This window comes from Prunus persica, chromosome G2, assembly GCF_000346465.2.
Source record: "Prunus persica cultivar Lovell chromosome G2, Prunus_persica_NCBIv2, whole genome shotgun sequence".
NCBI lineage: Eukaryota > Viridiplantae > Streptophyta > Magnoliopsida > Rosales > Rosaceae > Prunus > Prunus persica.
The window spans coordinates 30,179,415-30,201,516 of record NC_034010.1 but is presented as its reverse complement, the minus strand read 5'-3'; the positions used below and the strand labels follow the sequence as shown (position 1 = coordinate 30,201,516).

At 37.4% G+C, this 22,102-nt stretch overlaps 5 protein-coding genes across 8 annotated transcripts; 4 read left to right on the top strand and 1 right to left on the bottom strand.

Annotated features, from left to right (window-relative positions):
• LOC18787671 (V-type proton ATPase subunit H) lies at positions 80-4,739 on the top strand. Of its 2 annotated transcripts, none has more exons than XM_007217928.2 (12): positions 80-234; positions 362-453; positions 589-714; positions 967-1,069; positions 1,158-1,230; positions 1,318-1,383; positions 1,521-1,638; positions 2,360-2,521; positions 2,739-2,864; positions 3,125-3,250; positions 3,455-3,634; positions 4,210-4,739. In XM_007217928.2, exons 2-12 carry the CDS (start codon positions 424-426, stop codon positions 4,456-4,458), a joined length of 1,359 nt encoding a protein of 452 aa, XP_007217990.1. In that variant the 5' UTR covers positions 80-234; positions 362-423; the 3' UTR covers positions 4,459-4,739. The 2 variants fall into 2 exon arrangements, with proteins under 2 accessions (XP_007217990.1, XP_020412616.1); XM_020557027.1 differs by having other exon boundaries at positions 149-234; positions 417-453.
• On the top strand, positions 5,031-7,076 carry LOC18787181. Its single transcript, XM_007221074.2, has 2 exons — positions 5,031-5,363; positions 6,717-7,076. Exons 1-2 carry the CDS (start codon positions 5,236-5,238, stop codon positions 6,838-6,840), a joined length of 252 nt encoding a protein of 83 aa, XP_007221136.1. The 5' UTR covers positions 5,031-5,235; the 3' UTR covers positions 6,841-7,076.
• Positions 9,667-13,960, top strand: LOC18784941 (WEB family protein At3g02930, chloroplastic). Its single transcript, XM_007220580.2, has 3 exons — positions 9,667-10,091; positions 10,654-10,864; positions 11,211-13,960. Exons 1-3 carry the CDS (start codon positions 10,075-10,077, stop codon positions 13,533-13,535), a joined length of 2,553 nt encoding a protein of 850 aa, XP_007220642.2. The 5' UTR covers positions 9,667-10,074; the 3' UTR covers positions 13,536-13,960.
• LOC18785328 lies at positions 14,717-18,085 on the top strand. The gene is made up of 6 exons (XM_007218283.2): positions 14,717-15,052; positions 15,204-15,318; positions 15,910-16,025; positions 16,673-16,861; positions 17,291-17,433; positions 17,611-18,085. The coding sequence occupies exons 1-6, from the start codon at positions 14,826-14,828 to the stop codon at positions 17,790-17,792; spliced, it is 972 nt and encodes a 323-aa protein (XP_007218345.1). The 5' UTR covers positions 14,717-14,825; the 3' UTR covers positions 17,793-18,085.
• On the bottom strand, positions 18,169-22,037 carry LOC18787443. 3 transcript variants are annotated; one of them, XM_020557712.1, is made up of 11 exons: positions 21,897-22,037; positions 21,607-21,643; positions 21,292-21,417; positions 21,087-21,184; positions 20,776-20,981; positions 20,370-20,558; positions 20,092-20,283; positions 19,538-19,691; positions 19,370-19,433; positions 19,036-19,101; positions 18,169-18,518 (listed from the first exon to the last, which is right to left on the bottom strand). In XM_020557712.1, exons 1-11 carry the CDS (start codon positions 21,984-21,986, stop codon positions 18,439-18,441), a joined length of 1,302 nt encoding a protein of 433 aa, XP_020413301.1. In that variant the 5' UTR covers positions 21,987-22,037; the 3' UTR covers positions 18,169-18,438. The 3 variants fall into 3 exon arrangements, with proteins under 3 accessions (XP_020413301.1, XP_007218767.2, XP_020413302.1); XM_007218705.2 differs by having other exon boundaries at positions 21,292-21,643; positions 21,897-21,983; XM_020557713.1 differs by lacking the exons at positions 21,607-21,643; positions 21,897-22,037 and adding an exon at positions 21,449-21,533 and having other exon boundaries at positions 21,292-21,366.

Here is a 22,102-nt window from a genome sequence, read left to right as displayed (position 1 = left end):
CCAAGTAGCAACTTTGTTATTTGGGCTTTGGCCCAAGAACCCATTGATAATCCCCTATGGTAAAGATACCGTACCCACCACGAGTCGCTTTCTGATAGGGCCACGTAAACAAAATAACATAATTGCGGTTGTCCAGTTCCTCTCTCTCTGTCCTCTCCCTTCTCTAATTCATCTCTTTCCTGCGTGCGTCCTGAGTCCTGACGAAGCCACACAGATACAGACACAGACACAGAGGTAAGCCTGATCTGGTTTCTCATTTGTAGCTTCTACTTTTACTCTCTCTTTTTCTTCCATTCAACGAAAGTGAAGTGAATCTGAGTTGTGGGTTGTGGAGCCTCTGATCTGGTTTCTCCATCTGTAGGTACCCGAATTGGTAAAATTGGGAGATAATTTTGGACTTGTTTTTGTGTTATCAGAGCAGCAATGGACCATGCTGAGCTCACCACTGAACAGGTTGGTTTCATTTGAATTTGAATTGGGGATGATGCTGTTTGATTGTTTGGAATTTGCCTCTTCTCCCTTTCCATGGGAATTACATTTCATAAATCTGAATATTCATTCTTGTCCCACTTTCCTTCCTTTATCAAGGTTTTGAAAAGGGACATCCCTTGGGAGACATACATGACCACTAAGCTCATCACTGGAACGTGCCTTCAGCTGTTAAGGCGTTACGATAAAAGATCCGAGAGTCACAGATCACAGTTGCTCGATGATGTAATTCCTCCTGCTCTTTATCATATTTACAACTTTATTCCCTCCTCCTCTATCTATCTTATGCTTCAACTCAAACCCATTTTGATTTGTACATTCATCCCAAACCATAATGCTGTGTGCTGCCTTCTTATAATGCTTCACCTTAATCTTAGTGGAGATATCTTCTGAATTGTCTGATAAGAGTGATTTGTTTTTCTTTTTCTTCGGCTGGTTATCTCACAATGATGTTGACAAGGTGTTCAAATGTGGCAGGACGGCCCTGCTTATGTTCAAGTGTTTGTTGGCATTTTACGTGATATTTTCAAGGAAGAAACAGTAGAATATGTCCTTGCTTTAATTGATGAAATGCTTGCGGGTAATTGGAAGATTTTCTGGCTTTCTGATTGCACACCCATTGGCAAAACAAAAACTAAACGTAACCTTTTTCTTTCCTTTTGTCCCAGCTAACCCAAAAAGAGCAAGATTGTTCCATGATGGTACTATTGTCGATAAAGATATTTATGAGCCTTTCTTGAGGTCAGCACTGATTCTACAATTCAGTGATACAAGTTATATTTTTATCTATGTAAAAACAAACAAACAAACCGTTGAGTTTCTTTTCAGGTTGCTTTGGAAGGGTAATTGGTTCATACAAGAGAAGAGCTGTAAGATACTTGCCCTAATAGTGAGGTACTCATACATGATGCATTTCTAAAGTGAAATACAAATAACCAAGGAATCAATTAAGCACAGTTTCTTGTGTGGTCTCCATCTTAAACTTTTATTAACGGCATTTATATTCGTTATTGTTTTCTATTTTAATACAGTGCCAGGCCAAAACCCCAAGATGGCACTGTTGCAAATGGGGAAGCCTCAAATTCAAAGAGAAAAATTACTACTATTGATGATGTGTTGAAAGGATTGGTGGAATGGCTTTGTGCACAGGTATGCTTTCAGCTTTTGGTTATAAGTTCTACTGAATGCAACTGGGTGCCTTTCTCTTTTTCAATGCCTGGAAATGGAGTCTTTTAGTAGTTGTTGAATAGGTGTTAACACATCTCAAAGGGGTAATGCACCGGAAACCCAATCACTCCTTAATATTAGAGGAGAGGCCATTTGGCGCAAAGGTGATTGGCGTACGGAATGTCTCCATCATACTGCTAACGTTCTAGTTTCTAAGATGCATCTATCTCTGGGCCTTGTCAACTAAACCATTTATCATGAGCTTGTAATTGGGAAAGTTCAATTATACTCCATGGCCATTGGCCACCTTGATGAGATGCACACACTTGTTCTTTTCTAGCTTCTTGGAAATGAAAGCATTATTTTTGACTTTTCAAGTTTCAAAATGCAGAATGTGTAATCATGGAACTCCTGTTCTGAGATCATGCTTTGCGAAAATTAGGAAATTAAGTCTGCAGAAAAATATCTTATTATGTGTGTTATTATGGAAAAGAAATAACATTTATCCCTTGGCTTTGATGTGTGACCTTGTTTAGAAATGCTTTACTGTATTACAGTTGTGTGGTGCATATTGTGTCCTTCTCTTATTAGTCCTCAAGTTCAATCAGTTATTTTGATGATATCACAGTTATCACTTGGTGGTTTTTAGATTGGATGATATCGGTTGTCAGAGTATTTTTCTGATGGTAGATGTATTTTCCAGCTGAAGAAGCCTTCCCATCCTAGTCGCGGCATCCCAACTGCTGTCAATTGCCTTGCAACCTTATTAAAGGAACCTGTGGTTAGATCTTCCTTTGTTCAATTAGATGGGGTGAAGTTGCTTGTTCCCTTAATTTCTCCAGCTTCCACCCAACAATCCATTCAGGTAACTTTTTTTTGTACTTTGGACATCTAACAAGAAAGAAAAAAACATATGTTTACACCCAAGCTACACAGCCCATTCCTGTCAGTTGACAGGCTAAATAATCATCTGGTGCTTCTAATCACCTACAAGCTTCGAGTTATGGAACTAATAACTAACTTCCATATTCGTTTCTTGACTTTTTTATTTTTATATTGACAATAGATTGTGTTTGAAACAGCTTCTTTATGAAACATGTCTATGTATCTGGCTCCTATCCTATTATGAACCTGCGATTGAGTACTTGGCCACTTCTAGAACTCTTCCACGACTCATAGAAGTTGTCAAGAGTTCCACAAAGGAAAAGGTGAGGATCTTGTCCTTTTGGATGCTAAATATTTTCATAGCAAGAGTAATTTGGGTATATCTTGATTCCTTCTATAATAAGTTTGCATCTTTCCACACTTTTTATTTTTCTGATATTGATCATCCATGGGGAACAAATGTGACACCATCCATTGCATTTCTGACTTCGTCCATGTTATGAGTAATGTTTGTCTTTGTATCAGAGGAGTATATGTTAAATGCATCTTTTATTGGTAATATGGATTTGCTTATTCCTGGTAGGTTGTCAGAGTTGTTGTTTTGACCCTGAGGAACTTGCTCTCCAAAGGGACGTTTGGTGCTCAAATGGTGGACCTTGGACTGCCACAAATGGTTCAGAGTTTGAAAGCACAAGCATGGAGTGATGAGGTGAGAAATTTTAAGATTGCCTTTTTTGATAGTTTGCATTTTATTTGTTCAGACCCAGTTTTATTTTTCCTCTTCGTTTGGGCCACTCTGTTACACCAAGTTAAATTATGGGGCATTGTAACTATTGCTAATTTTCTGCATTTGTTATTTTGAACTGTAGATCATCAGTTATGTGTTTTTCTAACCAATTGAAGTTTCTCATAGGATCTTCTGGAGGGATTAAATCAACTGGAAGAGGGTCTGAAGGATAACATCAAGAAACTGAGTTCTTTTGATAAGTATAAGCAAGAAGTCCTCCTTGGCCATCTTGACTGGTCACCCATGCACAAGGATCCAATATTCTGGCGCGAGAATGTTACCAATTTTGAAGAGAATGATTTTCAGGTACTTTTTTGTTGTTTTCCCAAGATTTCAATTAGATTATTTGCTTAACAGTTGTGTTGCATAGTTTGTTTATTGGTCTATCATTCTTAGTCAATTCAGTGGGACTGAAAAGATCCTTAAAATTATTTGGGCGTGCCAAAAGATGTGTCTCCCATGTTTTGTTGGCATCAGTGCCAGTGGGGCCCCTTTCATGAGTCCTAGGATTATGCTAATACTTGGTAGTTGATACTCTGAGTGTGCATCCGAAGACACTCGTTAATGCTATAAGGGATTTTGGTTACTGGACTACTCAAGGTGGGCCTAGTGTTATACTTCTTTGTGTTTTCCTGTAGCTCTGTTTTTGCAAGACAGCCTTGGCTTCCATGGAAAAGTGGTAGTAAATTTGGTCTTGTGATATAGCTTCCTTGTAATTTTTCACTATTGCCTTGTTCGTAGAGCTAAAAGCAGCATTGAATTGAATTATTGTGGTAATTTACTGATACTAAAATTGATTGCAGCTGTGAACGTGCTTGAATGATATTTTGAAAAAACTTGTGTCTTCCTTGACACTAATAATGCATGATTTCCTCTTGCAGATTCTAAGAGTCTTGATTACTATTTTGGACACATCCAGTGACCCTAGGGCTTTGGCTGTTGCCTGCTTTGATATCTCACAGTTTGTCCAGCAGCATCCGGCTGGAAGAATCATAGTGACGGACCTCAAGGCCAAGGAACGTGTGATGAAACTGATGAATCATGAGAATGCCGAGGTTACGAAAAATGCATTACTATGTATACAGAGGCTTTTCCTAGGTGCCAAGTATGCGAGCTTTTTACAGGCTTAGATCGTTTCAATGGTGGAGCAATGATGCACCGAATGAGTCATAATCTTATTGTCCAAAAGTGGTGTTAATGAATGGGTGACACTGTCATAGTAGTGGTTTACATATTATTATTATTTCAGTAATTCATTTTATACGACTCTTGGTTATGAACAGCGTTTGGAAATTTGATTTGTTGCTATGTGTTAGCTGTGGAATATTATTCTTGCTAATGAGGTATGGAATAAAATAAATTATGTAATCCCATTGGTAAAATATATATTTTGTGAGCCTGTCAGTGTCTATCAATCAGAATCAGTAGAGCGATGTTTGTTGGAGTAATTGGTAAAATATATATTTTCGTGTTTGTTGTTGCTAAGATTTTCTCTCCTTAACTTTTGCATAATGGGTTGGACGATGTACATTGTGCGATAGATCAATCAATCGCTCGACTATGAATCTTTTTCCTTCTTTTTGTTTTTTGAAAAATGAGAAAACCACGGCGGTAAGGGGCTTGTAATTCTAGTGAACGAGCATTTAATAATTAGAAGAAAACGAAGCATTTGCTTGCTAAAGGAAAAAAAAAAAAAAAACAAAGATATGAAGCAGACGAATATAGAACAAGCAAAGAAAAAAGATCGTTGGCATATTAGTGTCATCTCATTTTCTTGGTGAGTAGGCGAGTGGCCCAGAAAAATATAAAGAACTAATCTAATCTAAACCCTTAATCTATTTATTAACGGGTCTCCAGCAGTCTCTCAATATTGATCGCCTGAGAGAGAGAGAGAGAGAGTGAGAGAGATGGAGGAGGATAAGGGAAGGTTATGCAGGAGGTGCAAACAAAGCTACAGTCCTGCCTCCAACACTCCTTCCTCATGCCGCTTCCACCCTTCTTTCTTCGTCTGTCGCCGTCATGACGACCAGAAAAGGTCTCTCTCTCTCCTTCTCCAATTTATTGAGTTTCTTTTTACTATAATTTTTGTTGAATTTCGATTTTTTTATAAAACTAAGAGATGCCCATTTATTTAATCTGTGCTTCTGATTCCATGTGTTTATTTTCTTGCGTTTAGGGTAGAGATGTATCCGAACCCTCATGTCCTTTTCGTCCTAATTTCTTACAATGTTGTCTTTCCCCAAACGCAAATGTTGGATTGCACCTTTTGAATGAGAAATTCATGTTTCTGGTTTAGTTAGTTGATCCCTGGTATGCTCACCAAAATCCAATTTGATGTTTTTACCTCTACTCAGTTGATGTCAGTTGGCTGTATGAAAATTAGGAGTGTTGTTTTTTTTTTTTTTTTTCTTTAATAAAATATTTTCCATGGTTGTTGTTTCAGCTTATTGTTTTATACGTATGTTGTGTTACTTACACATTTATGAGTGCCAAGCCAAGGGAAGCTCTGACTCTGAGGGAAGTAAAGTTGCATATCACAGGATAGGTACAGCAATAGCGTGTACATGTATTCAAACCAGTGAAATACCAATAACCATTGACTCTTGTAAGAGAGAGCATTTAAGGGGTTGCCCATTTGCTAATGACTGAGCAATTTGATATGGTCTGCTAAGTTAAATGTATAAATTCCTTTAGAAATCTAATCACTTTGCAGCTCTGATAATGAGTAAAAGCTCATACATCACTCTATGAAGACAGTATATAAGAAGGTCACTGTCCAGGCTATGTTTCAATGATCTCCTTATTGATAATTGCAATTGCATAATATATTCACGGAAGTTGTTAGAAGACAGAATTATTTGGAATACTGCATCAGGTAGCAATAAATCTAAACTCATGTGTTCTTGGCCTTCAAGATTAAATGGATGTGTGAGAGAGAGAAAGAGAGAGATTGGGGTACATAACTAGGCTTTCATCTTAAAAATTTGGGGTCGGCTGAGGTTGGAGAACGTCTCCAAAAAACATTATCAATTTCACTTTCACATCTTGAAAAATATGGATGAAGTGAAAATATATATTTATCCAATTGGGCATTGATGTGGATATGAATAACTGTAAGCTGTTGCAGAGGGAATTTATATACGAAGGTTAGAAGTGTCTTGAGCCACTAATGTGGTTGTGGTAGAGAAATTGCTGGGAGAGAGTGGGGAGTCTGGGAGAGAAATTGCTGTGTGACGAGATTGGGTGTGTACTTGTGTTTTTTTGTTGTGTATGTATGAGCATTGTGTTCAGAACGAAGATGATTTGTTAGGCTCTAACTTTGGTTCTCTTTCCTATGATATGATTCCTTTTTCCGTGGTTGATGCTTATTATTCCTTATTGGTTCAAGGTACTATGAATTGGGACCCAAAGATCCGCCGTACGCAGCCAAGTTCTATGACTGTTGTGGGGCTGAGGATCCTGAGGCATCCGGTTGCACTACCAGTTTCCATGTTTCATATGATGATGATTGATGTAATATCTCTCTTTCTTCATTTCAGTCTTGCACTATAAAAATAAATCTGTGCATATCTCCAGTAATCTCCTCCATTATATATACTAATTTTGATATGTAATTGGGTTTCTTAATGTCTTTGCATGTTTCATGAGAGTCATAGGGTTGTGTAGTTTAGGCACGTCAATTCTATTGCTGCTGGCTAGTTGTGTTGTGAAATAAAGTTAGACAAGACGTCACTATTCTATGATGAAACTGCCAAAAAAATGTGAGAACTTTCAGTTGAGAGATTTGGCCCAGATGATATCAGCAGCAGCATGTGGCTGTGTATCAAGTAGAAGAAAAACAAAGTAATGTAAAGAGAAAAGATTGTGCAAAATATATGACAAAATCATCAGGCAGGAAGGAGGGAGGGAGGGAGGGAGGGAACTTCAGTTGAGGCGTTGAGGCTCTCCTCTCCACTCCTCTCCTCTCCTCATAGAGAAGATATACTTCATACATGTCGTCTTTGCTTCTTGCAACTACCTACACCATTTGTTCCTCTTCGTTTCTGCAATTTTGTGCCATTTCCATGATTTGATTTGATCCCACCCAACCACCCATGTGGATGACAGTTGTTGTTTTTGCTTTCTAATTTCTTGTATGATAGATTTTGGATCTTCTTTCCTTTTCCTTTTGCTTTTTCTTTTTCTTTTTCTTTTTCCTAACTCTGATTATTTATTCCAATTTTTGGATATGGGTGTGTTTGTCATCCCCGGAGCATTTGATAAATGATTGTGTTGTCTCAGATCATTAGTTTAATATTGAGAGCCGTTTCTTTGCAATTGTTATTTCGTATCTATTCACAAATTATGTATACTAATTAAATATCATTTTATTCATTTTCCAGTAACATCTGAATTCTGAGGGAAAGATTAGAAAACGGTTCTAGGTCTTCAACAACCTGTTTGCAAAGTATTTTCAAATAATAAAAAAAATTCAGTACTAGAGAGAGAGAGAGAGAGAGAGAGAGAGAGAGAGAGAGAGAGTATGATTAGATTATAAATCTCTTTGATCATATGCCTTTCTCAATTCTCATGAAAAAGGCATATGATTTCTTGAAACATGACATGTGGTGGTTAAAGTTAAAGCAGCTAGCCTCGGCCTTGTATTCTATTATTGTAAATAATTGCAGAGCTCAGCTCGGGAAATCTGTGGAGTGTGTGTGAGAGCTGGCCAGTCTCAGCCAAAGGCTTTAGGTTCGGCTGACAATGGCATGCAGATGCAGTAGACAAGTAGAGCTCGCCATAAACGCCCAGAGATCAATTAACCAACGCATTCAAGATTTAGCATATACAAGACAAGTTGTTAACGAAGATAACAGCCAACCTCCCTTTCTCACGTCTGTCTTTTTATTGCAAATAAAACTAACCCCAGTCTCAGTCTCTACTCTATATCTATTAGGGAGATTCACTATTATACCAAATATGAGGACCCAAATTATAAAAATGCCCCATATGAAATGGACTTTAAAAACACACACAAAGCTCATTTACAATATCACAAAAAAGTTTTGAACTTCTTATAAATTACAAAACTGCCATTAATTTCTTAAAACAAGCCCAACTCTAAAATCTCATAAAAATACCCAAAACACTTAATATGACATTAAAGTAATTTAATAATTAATATTAAATTCAATAAGGTCAGCTGTCATTTTTTGAGTTTTTTTTGAGTTTGTTTATAGAAATTCAATTGTGTAGAGTTTATTTATAATATTAGTGCTAAAAATAGGTATATCACTAAATATCTCTATCTATTATTGAGTTTGCCACAAGAAATTCTTTAATTTTGGTCAAACTCGATCCACGTTTAATTTATTATTAAGTCAACATAACAACGAATTGAAAGCTATATATGTATATGTATTAACTGGCATGCTTGTGTATCTATCTGTCTGTGAATGTATTTGGTTGCCGGGGTTTACCAATACATATACAGTGTACATATTCAATAAAAAAAAGTGTTGCAGTTGCAGACTTGCAGTGCAGGAGAGAAACAACAATCTCACCGCTTCCTCAACTTGCATTTGTATGTACGATTATATTCAATTATTTGTTATCTGATTGAGAGTGACATGAGTCTCTGAATTTGTATGCAAGATTTGTGTGAAAATCTCACAGGCACTGATCAACGTTTCTAAAGGTGATATCTCACCTAATTAATACAATCTAATGATAATTCCTTTCCTTTCCAATCAAATTTGGCTCACCAACAAGAACTAATCAAGGTTTGTTGCTTGCTTGCTAGTCAGCTTCCCACCATACATAAAACATGAAACATAACACAAAAGCCTAAAAAAGGTGTTTCTTTACCATCCTCCCCCAATTGAGTTTAATCAATATTAATTGTTTGTTACTTCATGTAATCCAAACAGTTATATCGTCTCCTTCTATCGATCTCAAGCTCCATAAAATGAGTTTCTAAGTTCAAATTTAAACTTGAGTTATCTTCCTTATTCAACTTGTAAAATAAACATCTCTCATAACTCTTAAACATGAGGAAATAAAACTGGACTTGTAGTTAAAAATATAGTTAAACATCAAAATTTACCCTTTAATTTTTAGGACGGGATTACAAACAAATATGACGACTCATTTTCCCTTTACCTTAAAGCAGCAGCAGCAGCAGCAGCAATGGTAGACTAGACAGGTCTTTGACTCTTTGGCTTAGTCTCATGCATTTGGTAATGTGTGTGCTTGACAGGTTAAAAGAAAAAGAAAAGACAAGAAATACTAGGGGTACTTTTGTCTATTCACGAGCTCTCGTTCCTAAAATACAGACACTCCCTCTGAAAGGATGAAAGAAACAAGTAAAAAAGAGAGTACAAAAGTACATGTAGTAATACTAGAAGAAGCTGAGTAGTGCAGTGTGTGTGGCCATTTGAGAGACAAGAAAACCAACCCAAACAATACTTTTGTTCCTTCCTTCTTCTGTACATTCCTTGTTTTGGTTTCTCTTCAACTTCATCTCCTTTTTATTTTTATTTTTATTTTTATTTTTATTATTTTAACAAAATAAAAAGAAGGAATTATAGCAACATGTTATCTGTCATCTAAAAACTTTGTTGCATATTACATTTTCACTTACAATGGCAGCATCTTTAGATCTTAGACAGCTGCCCAACCCCATCTCACAACAATAACACACACACACAAATTTCCTGCCTAGTGCTCCACTACCACTTCCACTTCCACTTTCTTCAACCACCACCATGTCTTCCAAGTCCAAGTAAGTTCTCTCTCTCTCATCCCCTACCTTCCTCTCTCTACCTCTTACTCTGGCACTGTGCCGCCGCCGGGATGAGTGAGAGGAAGATCAGATTTCGTTCTTCGTATTCTCTGTGTCCATGGATTCTACATATGTATGAAAATTTTCAATTTGGGATTTTGTTGCCGGTTTCCTAATTAGTGCGTGCGAGGGATCTGCTTTTATCATCTCCTCTCTACTAGGTTTTTTTTTTTCTTTCGTCGGTTCTGATTCTGAATTTTTTTTTTTGCACACGGGTTTTACTTCTTTTTTCTTGATTCTTGATTCTGATATGAGTTATTCGTTCAATTCTTAGATTTTGATCTTTATTTTCGTTGGATCTGTTCTTGAAAAATTTTGTCACATCTTGTCTGGGCTTTTTCTCTTGATAAATTTCCAATTTTGTGCCAGATCCATCATCCTTTGGACCCCCGTTTGAAATTTTGATCAGGGGTTGTGTTGTGCTTATACATACACATATAATGTCTGCATTGTTTTGTTTGATGTAATATGGATATGGTGCTGACAGTTTGAAGTTGAACAGATCTGCTATTATATCTGAAACTCCTAAAAAAGCATCGCCAGCAACCCCTCGAGTTAGTAAACTGAACCGGGGAGTCGCTAAGTCAGATTCCGATTCACCCTCTCCTTTGCAGAATTCTCGCCTTTCACTTGATCGCTCCCCAAAGATCACCTCTGTCAACTCCAAGCCCACAGTTGACCGCCGCTCACCAAAGATCACTACCCCACCTGAAGTGAGTTTTAGCAACTACACTTGTATTCTACTGCTTTATTTTTATTTTTATTTTCATTCTTTTCTTTTCCGGTGACACTTGTAGTGCTTCAGTCATTTAGAGCACATGTACTTCCTTACAAATTGTTTTAGTCTGCTTTGGACATAAAATTGAAAATGAAATTCTGCCATAGATATTAATGATGCTTTAGAAATATAAATACTAGCTATTGGAGATGGAGTTTGAACTTTTTATTTCATTTTCCCTTTTCTGATTCTTTCTTGAAAAGGAACCAAGTGTCTCTCACGTCATAGGCTTATAGTAATGTGAATTGTGATCTACAATTGTTAATTTATAATATTTTCAGAAACAACCAACACGCGTTGCAAAGGGATCAGAAATACAGGCTCAATTAATTCTCCTTCAGGAGGATCTAAAGAAAGCAAAGGAGCAGATACTTTTGATTGAGAAAGAGAAGGCAAAAGCAATTGACGAATTGAAAGATGCACAGAAAGTGGCCGATGAGGCACATGAGAAGCTCAGAGAGGCTTTGGTGGCTCAAAAGCGAGCCGAGGAGAATTCTGAAATTGAGAAGTTTCGCGCCGTTGAGCTGGAGCAGGCAGGAATTGAAGCATCCCAAAGGAAGGAAGAGGAATGGGAGAAAGAGCTTGAAGCTGTGAGGAACCAACATGCTCTGGACGTGGCCACTCTACTCTCTACCACTCAGGAACTTCAAAGGTTGAAGCAAGAACTGAGCATGACCTGTGATGCAAAAAACCAGGCACTGATTCATGCTGATGATGCAACTAAGATTGCTGAGATTCATGCCAAGAAGGTGGAGATTCTTTCGGCTGAGTTGACTCAATTGAAGGCCTTGCTAGATTCAAAGCTTGAAACAGAGGCTAGCGAAAACAGCCAGATGGTGCATAACCTTAAATCAGAGGTAGACTCTCTCAAACAAGAACTTGAGAAAGCAAAAGTTTATGAGGAGAGATTGATAGAGAAAGAGGCTTCCATTGAACAGCTCAGCGTCGAGCTAGAATCAGCCAAGATGGCTGAATCCTATGCACGTAGTATAGTTGAGGAGTGGAAAAATAGGGTTGAGGAATTAGAGATGCAGGTTGAGGAAGCAAATAAGTTGGAGAGGTCTGCATCAGAGTCTTTAGATTCGGTCATGAAACAACTTGAGGGAAACAGTGAGTTATTGCACGATGCAGAATCTGAAATTTCTGCTCTTAAAGAGAAGGTGAGCTTGCTGGAAATTACAATTGGAAGACATAGAGGGGATCTTGAGGACTCAGAACGTTGCCTTGATATGGCCAAGGAAGAAAATTATGAAATGGGAAAAATGATTGAGTCACTTAAGTCGGAGCTTGAAACTCTGAAGGAGGAGAAAATCCAGGCTTTAAGCAATGAGAAGCTTGCAGCATCCAGTGTTCAAACCCTATTAGAAGAGAAAAACAAACTCATAAATGAGTTGGAAAATTCCAGGGATGAAGAAGAGAAGAGCAAGAAAGCAATGGAAAGCTTAGCTTCAGCTTTACATGAAGTGTCCGGAGAAGCAAGAGAAGCCAAAGAAAAGCTGCTAACTAGTCAAGCTGAGCATGATAATAATGAGTCCCAGCTAGAAGACCTGAAAATGGTCTTGAAAGGAACCAACGAAAAGTATGAAGCAATGCTTGATGATGCAAAACATGAAATTGATGTTCTTACAAGTAACCTAGAACAATGCAAGACTGAGTTCCACAACGCAAAGGCTGACTGGGAGCAGAAAGAACTTCACCTGGTGAATTGTGTAAAGCATTCAGAAGAAGAAAACTCTTCTAGGGAAAAAGAAATAATCAGGCTGCAAAATTTACTCAAAGAAACTAATGAAGAAGCTTGGGTTTTGAAGGACGAAGAAGCCCAATTGAAAGAGAGCCTGAAGGAAGTTGAATCTGAAGTTATCTGTTTGCAGGAAGCTCTTGCAGAAGCAAAGGCTGAGAACATGAAATTAAAGGAAAGCGTATTGGACAAAGAAAATGAGTTCCAATGTATTGTTCAAGAGAATGAGGAGCTCCGAGACAAGGAGGCTGCTTCTCTTACAAAGGTTGAGGAGTTGTCTAAGTTACTTGATGAAGCTGTGGCCAACAAGCAAGCCGAGGAAAATGGTGAGCTAACAGATAGTGAGAAGGACTATGCTTTGCTTCCAAAGGTAGTTGAATTCTCCGAAGAGAATGGGCATGGAAGAGAGGAGAAACCCAAAATGGAGCTTCAACCAAATCAATGTGAGGAACCCAAGAGGGAAAATTCATGGCAAGAGAATAATAATGTCATGAATGACAAGGCCGAACAAGTGGATTTTGCTAAAGTTGATACTCTGAATGGGAAACCAAAAGAAGATGAGAGCAAAGAGAAAGAGGATGACTCTGTAGAAGTTGAATATAAGATGTGGGAGAGCTGCAAGATTGAAAAGAAGGAATTCTCGCCAGAGAGGGAACAAGAGCAGGAATCCTTTGAAGAGGAAGTGGACTCAAAGGTGGGGGTTGGTGAGGAGGGGTTGGATCAGATTAATGGAGTTACTTCAACCGAAAACATTGATGATGGCAGAATCTCTCCATCAAAGCAGCAGCAGCAACAGAAGAAGAAGAAGCCTTTGCTCCGCAAGTTTGGAAGTCTACTCAAGAAGAAGAGCACAAGCAATCAGAAGTAGAGAGACCAGTTTTGCCCGACTTGTGCCCAACTAGCAGGCAGGGAGGCAGGCAGGTTTACTGGATATTGTTTTGCACCTAAATGTGTTTGATTTTCTATTTTTTGGAGTCTGGCTTTCAGAATAGGTTAAAAATGAAGAGGTTTGTATTATGGTTAGGGTTTTTATTTTTATTTTTTAAATTGTGATTTCCTGTCTGGGCAGTATCTTGTATGTGATGGAGATTTTTATTTTCCCCTTCATTTCTCCATTCCTTTCCCCAACCAATCTAGATCTTATGAAGGGGAGTGGTTACATGGGCTTGTATCTTGATGTGCTTTCATCTATTTCAAATGGGATATATAAATATATCATTGTTCTTTGTAGTTTGTATCTTCAAGGCGAAGGAGCAGAAAAAGAAAAATGACACACACTTTTCATGAATTGGATCATAGATATGGACTTTCATATTAGCTATATATTTCTTTTATTTTTCATCAAAGTTCATCCACTCTAAGTGGGCTGGCCCAAACTTCAAAATCAAGCAAATAAATAAAAGCAATCCTCTATCAAAAAAAATGAAAAAGAAAAGAAAAGAAAAAGAATAATATTAGTTTTTATCATATTTTTTATATTACAATTTTATACCATATGACGTGGTAACTGATGTGTATATATTACATCATGTAAAATACTAGTCTATATTTTTCTTATTTTATTTATTAAAATATACTTCATTCATTTAATCTATATATATAAAGCAAAAGGCAGAGAATTGTGAAACATTCAAAATACCAAAAATTGCCCTTGGTTAATGCAAACATTAAGAATTGAAATTATTAATTAAATGAGGATAATATGGTAAATTCACAATTTTTCATATTAAAAAATTAAAATTAAAAGAAAATTCAGATAATGGATCTTATTTTTATGGAACACAACTATCCATTATCTTTTTTAATTCTAAAATAATTTTAAATTTTTAAAAAAAAAACCTCTCGCAAGCGCAGAAGCACGTGCAAAGAGGCTAGTTTAATTGATATGACATATGATATGAATATACCACATTATATGATATAAAAATGTAGAATAATAATGTGACAAGTGTAGTATTACTAGCGCGTTAAGCAAGCATCTCTCTCTCCGGCTCCTTGGTGGGTCGGTCCAGCACATTTAATTACCACATTAGTAGATGGCATTAGGACTGAAAAATACATATATATTATATATCTACCCGAAGAAATTTACAAGTACTCTTTGTAATATTGGATTGGATTAGTCAAATCCAGAGAGTACCATCAAGGAAAAACGAGGATGTGGTTAGAGATCTTCTGCGGTCTGATAATATACAGGTTGTACAGGTGCTTCTTCTCCGACGACGACGACATTTTGGACGTGGAGACCTCTGATTCTAAGGCTCTCTTCTCCGTCGGCGAGAGGCTTGTCAAGCTTTATGGCGGCAAGGTCTATGCGGGCCTCCGGATTCCCGATGCTGATACCGCTACCCCTCAGAATATCGATTTGGTTCTCGTCTCCAAAGGGTAGTCTATCAACATCCTTCTCTGTCTCCTTTTATTTTATGCTTTTTTTTTCTAATTAGATTAGACGATAAAATCCTCACCAATCTGTTGCTTGTTCCTGCTTTTGTTGGTTTGTTTTTCAATAAAAAATAAAAAATAAAAAAAATCAAAGGGAGGCAGTGGTGATAGCCGTCAAGAATTTCTCAGGATTGATCTCAGTCAATCCAGATGGCAGCTGGGTTTGTGAGGGCTACAGTAAACGCAAAACGGAGCACCATCCTGATCCTGTAAGTCTTACTCCTAGCATGTTCATGTTCATTGCTTTTGCTGCCTACTCAGATAGTGTTATGCTCACTTATTCAAGAAATAGATAAGGAGAAATAAGGAGAATAAGACACAGAATTATAGTGGTTCAGCTACTTGATATAGCCTACGTCCACTCGAAAGAGAGTTGCTTGCTCTTATTCATTATAAGAATTACAAGAGATTAAGTAGCACATATATATGCAAAACACTCTTAGTATGCAGTCCCAAGAAGACAGTTCCAATTCCAATATAGTGGTACAGTTGAGAACCTTGGTCCCATGGTAATATAGGTGAACGTTAATCAGGGCAATTATTCCCACACTTATTTTTCCACTCACAAATTCATGACTTATCCAATGCACGCACACTATACATTCTCGATTCCTTTTCTGTATAGATTCCATTTTCGTAGACATCACATGGATATTCTCGATACACTTCTATTTGGTTTTCCAGATCGTGCACTACTACATTTACAGTCATATCTATAAGGGGGCAAAGAAAAAAAAACACACAAAGGGAAATTGGGAACTTGGCCTTACTTATGTCTTTTCAATTGTTATACCTTTCAGGTGGCTGAGACTAAAAAACAAGCTTCGATTCTTGAGTCATATCTAGAACAAAGAGGAGTTGCTTTACCAGAAGGATATTTGTCTTGCAAAGTAGTACTTTCCAATCCTAAAGTTTGGTACGTTCTGGAGTTTTCTCATGATTTGATTATTATAACTCTATACCCATTCAACTGATGGAAAATGGTGATGGTTTGTTCTGGTGTTTAGATAACCAGTGGATGTCTTGCAATTATCCCTCTCATCTTTTGGATGCAACATAAGATCTGTTCTTTGTTGCTCTTACTTATTCTTACTTGGACTTCTCAGTACAATTTCCATCCTCATAGCTACTGCCCTGTTTTTTTATTTTCATTTTTATTTTCTCTTTGAATATTACTAGTGATCGTGATTGAGCATCATTGAGTTATCTGCATAGAGTACTTTTATGTACCATTTTGCAAAGCACATGCATCATTTCTTTTCTTTCCACTGGTCTTCTCATCTTCAACTTATGCGCAACGGGATCTTCATTTAGCAATCGAGATATTCATAGAATCTATATTTGATGTTGTTCATAAGGCAGCACATTGTCTTCTTTCCCCATTGGGTGCTTGAGAGTTGTTGACATGTGGAGTAGGATATATGTGGTTTAAAGGTCTTGACGTGTAAAGCTATGTATTGCAGATGGTCTTTAAGAAAAACATTTAGGGGGATGTGGGATCTAATTAGTTCCGTTGTTACTAACATTTCTGCATTTGCTCACCATATTTTTTTATTCTTGCAGTACCATTCAGTCAAGCAATTTTCCATCAGAAGTCGTAACCTATGACCAGTGGGTACAGCTGAAACCAGAACCAAAAAGTATGTTTTCTGGTTGGATTAAGGGTGCCTTCCGTGGTGGAAAGAAGGAGATGCAAGAATCTATACATCAGAAGCTTAATTTCATCCTTAGTACGGCTCCAATGTGGGATAGGTTCGTTGCCATCTTTATTTTGAATGCTTGCTACTTATCTTTGAGGCCTTGGTGAAGCCAACTCAGTTCTGATCTGACGTAAAATATTGATATACACAGTACACAGGCACACACAGACACCCACACATACTTATAAATAGATATATGGGTAAGCAGATACATAGAAGTCATCTAACAAATCCACTACAAAGTCATCTAACTCTTTACTGAGATGAAGTCACTTGGGATTAGGTGCCTCCTCAACTATGCTGAGGGTAATTATTAAGCCATTCCTTGTCATACAAGTTGGAATCACAGGGAACTAGGCTGTTTGGTATACAATGAATTCATTTATGTGGATGCTGTTTAGTGTTTTTATTTCTTTGGTTCCTAGAGTAGCAGATTGGTTGCCACTTGAAAAAAAAAATTTGTTTTATGATTGGCCTGCAGGTTGGAGCTCAAAGGTAATAAGTATGTTCTTGGGGAGTTTCTGGAATTTAAGGGTAAGCAGGAAGATGTCGAGGCTTTGAGAAATATCAAAAGATCAAAAATTAGCCGCCTTATTGTCCAAAAGACGAGCATGCTTGGATTTGGTAATCCCCTGAGTTATAATCTTTCTCACTTCTGAGTATTACTTGAGCTTAACTAGTACAAAATGATAAATGATGCATCCTGATTAGGTTGGGAACTTGGAATTTTATAACCGTTATAATAGTAGACATTGGATATAGGCATATAAGTTTATAAATTGGCCCTCTTATTTTTGGCAGCCCCTTCAAGGCTTCAAGTTTTGTACTCTCCTCGTGACTATCGTAGCGAAGGACCTTCAGCTTCTGAGTGGAAGGAAGTAAATGTAAGGTCGAGTACAGAGGTTCTCTTTCAGCCAGAAAGTTCTGATAAACTCCGCAAGTTTAAGCTCGCTTCGATTGTTTCTATGTCACTGAGTGCTTAAAGATTATTCCTGCTGAGATTATACATTGCACCACTGCAGGTTGCGACATGTAGCCTTGATTGTGTGTGTGTAAAATACTGAACCCACATGTTCGGGTACTTGCGGGTATCCTACCCACTATTTATTAATATTAATATTTGGTGGGGCGGGTAGGTTTATCTAAACAGTAGTTGTGTATGTCTTTCAGTTATGTATATGCGGTGATGTAGATATGGAAACTGAATGACGAACATAAGATTACTATGTTACTGTCTTCAAACTATTATGAATCATGGGTTAAGTTAAATTGTTAATTAGGAGGGATGACAGACATATTTTGGCATATTATCATATGCAAGTTAACGACGGACAATTAAATTATCAGACAAAAAATAAATAAATAAATTAAAACAATTAAATTAACCGTTCTTTTGGTATTGGGGCCAAAGCCTGAGGTAAAATAAACCTAAGCATACAAGATTTTGAAAAGAAAAAGAGTGAGGCATAATCGGATTCCAATTAATTGTGGACTTGAAGACGACTGTCAAAGTCCACCATGAGTTTCTTCAGTTTGTTTGTTGTTCAACCTCTCTGTTGTGTCTTCCAACTGCAAACGTTTCAAGGGAAAATGTTTAAATTCATAACGCAACTGCAAAGTGTTAATATCTTAGAACGAGAATTCCTCTGGCAAGGCTGGAAATTTGCTCAACAGGAAGCTCTTGTACTTTTCTTCAAGATCCCCCCCACCTGGGAAAGATGTATTCCAATATTACAAGTTAAGTTAACATTATATACCACATAGATATATATATATATATATATATATATATATATTAGACAAATCGGAAACCGTTTCGACATCCAATTGTGTCTTACAAAATCAATGAGCACGGTGCTTTAAGAAAAGTACTAAAATTTCAATAACTCAATTGAGTGGTCACATGATATCGGATTCAAGTGATTTTTTGTAGAGATGATCTTTGAATGAGTATCTACAAAATAGACGGTTTGGATTAGTGAAATACAATCCGGAGTGAGGCCTACAAGGGGTGTCCCTCAAATAAGCTTATTTGAGGGATCCCTCAATAGAAGCTCTCTGTATATCTATATATATATATATATATATATATATACATACGGGTCGGATCCGTGGCACCACAAATTTGACACATTTTTATAGCCTTTAGATGCAAGCATTTTCAAGGGCTAAGATTAAATGTGATTTTATTTCGATAACATAACAAGGGGAGGGTCACGAGGTTACTTTTAGCTTGAAATGGTGGGATGTTCTCGGACAACGTTGATTGCACCACCTTAGCAAAATCCTTGCCTGATATATAAATATAGATATCAACAAATGGACTAAGTTGAATAAAATCTAAAAAAGCAAAGAGTAACAACATTTTTAAGTCTAGAAACTCTTTAGTTCACGTATAAGAAGATAAGCCACACAAACCCACAACAGGCAGGGAAAAGAAAGAAAGAAAAAAAAAAAAAAAAGATTTCTAGGATGCCAATGAAAACTGAGTAACTATATCAAGCGGCTCGCTCTTATGACCTATCCAACAGAGAGTTGAATTCGTCCCAATTTCTCTTACCATTTACATTATTTTCTCCTCCATTGACATTGAACAGGTAAGATGAGATCTGGTCATCTTTCAACTGCAGAACCATGCAGAAAGATAAATTGTTCACATAAATGATAAATGTATAACAAGATATTACCAAAGCATAATATTCAAGAACCAATTAGTTTTAGTATTGACCTTAGACATAAACGCCTTAGCTAGTTCCAACGGGTCAATGGACCAAGTGCCTTTGTTGTATGCAGGTATGAACTTCCCATTCTGATAACCAGCCAAGAAGTGATAAGCTGCCTGGCCAGGGGAGAGCTTTGAAACAGAAGGGATAACACCAGAACTGCTTTTACAGAGTGGGAAAAAAAGAAAAAGATAAGGCAAGTTCTTAACACACATGACACATTAGGAAAAGGAAGCAGTGTGGATTATTCGGACAAATTACTGATATGCAACAACATACTCAGAAATGAACAGCGAGAACAATACAAAACTTTTGACAGAAAAGAAAAGTACACCATAAAGGAAAAGTAATAGTTCCAGTTGATGTCAAACACAAATTTGCAACTTCAGCTAACATTATCCTTCTTTAGACACGTACAACCAATAGCAATTTCGAAGACAGAATCAATTCGCGGTGTAGTGATATGCGCAGGATAACAGTTGAGCCAGCACAGCCAAACCTATTCTATACATGCCAAAAAGAATTCAAACGATTCACTATCACTGCAGGGTTCTATTACCTGTCAGAAGATGCAAGGAATACAGAAGCTGGCAATTTGAATAGATTTGATCCACCAGTTTGAAACAAAAAGCCCAGACCATTAGAATAAAGAATTACACCTGCATCTGAAGGCACCAACAGATCTCTGCAACTCTTAAAGGTCCTTTTGGGTGCAAATAAAAGAACCACAGAATCACCAGACACTAAAAGCCTGAAAATTTGCAACCTCCCAGTGTAAATCACCCATGCCATACAAATAAAAACTACAATGCTCAACAAAAGAACAGAGAACTGTACCTTGCAGATAATGGAAGGCCTCCTCTTGCAAATATAACAGGCCAAGACAAGGCAGCTAGTGCTTCTTTAGTTGTATTTGAATCTGAGAACGCTTTACCACATAAAATAAGTGATGAGCGTTCAATATCAGCAGCTATGAATCCATCATTTTCTTTGGATCCAAGGCCAATACTTTCCCCAATGCCTGGACTGCAAGATCAAAAGTACGAATTGGATAGGTATTTAGAGTAATAAATTTGACAAAATGATATGATCTGCTAAAGCTCTAGCAGCTAGAACATAAAAACAAAAACTAGTCCAGAGAGAATATCTCAGCAATTGACTGCATAAGAAATTCTTATGCATGTTGTAGTTGGTTGCACAAATTATTCGACAAGACACATATTAGGCAATGAAAATTTATTACCTTATAGAAGTAGCCACATAAACTGTTAAAGGACATGAATCCTGAGAAACTGCACGGGTGGGAGTCTCCCAGAGCATATGGGATAGTGACAGCATCGCAGACGGATTATCACTTATTAAACGAACTTTCACATCACATTTTGGTGATGAACCAATAGCCCCGTCATGAACAAAAATGTTTGAGATGGATGATATATGATTTGTGACCTGATAAGATAAAATAAACATCATGGAGAAATAAACATGGTGGAAAATGTAAGGCGAGCAAGAAAATAGAAAGAAGAAAGAAGAAAGGGAAAAATTCAAACGTGCCTGTTTTAAAAGTTTAGTGAAGTGTGGCTTGGAAATTTCAGAAGGTCCTCCTCCAGGGACATGTCCTCTAACAAGAAGCGGAAGCCCTGACAATGATTCTACGAGGGAAACAAAAGGGGAATAAAAAGTTAAAGTAACTGAATCTGAATGTAACAACTGATATTAATTGATTGATATTAAACTGATAGGACGATAAAAAGTATGCCTGCAATTGTTGCACCCTTGTGTTGTAGTTGAGAGGAGTTCAAATTTAGAAAAGCTTGGTCCTTGACAATTACACCTTTTCCAGCCAAAGCCAAGTTAAGGCCATAAGAATAATCAATAACCCTCCCTGCAAAAAAGAAGATGGTAGTAGGCAATACCAAAAGTGGACTGTCTGTGAGTCTGTGACAAATGATAGAAATATTGTGAGCTGAGGCACTGAGACATTGAGACATTGAGGCATTGAGACGTTGAGACATTGAGACGTTGAAGCATTGAGACATTATCACCTAGGAATTAGGAAAGGCAACTGTTTCACCTTCGTCTTGGGATACTGAGGCTGAAGCTGCAAACTTCTGCAAAGTTCAATAATCATTAGAACAAATGATGATATGAAAGGAGGTACCGTACGCCTCCCCTCCCCTCCCCCTAAACTCGCACTATAGTTTCCAAACAAAGAAATAATTGTCAGCTCTCAGCTCAGGAAAGCCATTTCCTTCCATTACATAAAAGAAAAGAAGCAATAATAAATGAATCAATTTAAATAATACTGTGCGTAATACATGAAGAGAGAGAGAGAGAGAGAGAGAGAGAGAGAGAGAGACTGACGCGTTGGGATGAGAAGAAGAAAGGGTTGGATGATGTTGGGCGTGAGCGAGCGAATGAGCTTTCATCGAAGAAGGGCTTGAAGTTCTTCATCCTCACTACCTCTCTCTGAATCTCTTCCTGATGAGCTATCAATTATCAATTGGGTTTGGGCCTATATATACCGTTATACGCCACGCCACGCCACCACAGACTCCGTCTCCGGTGTC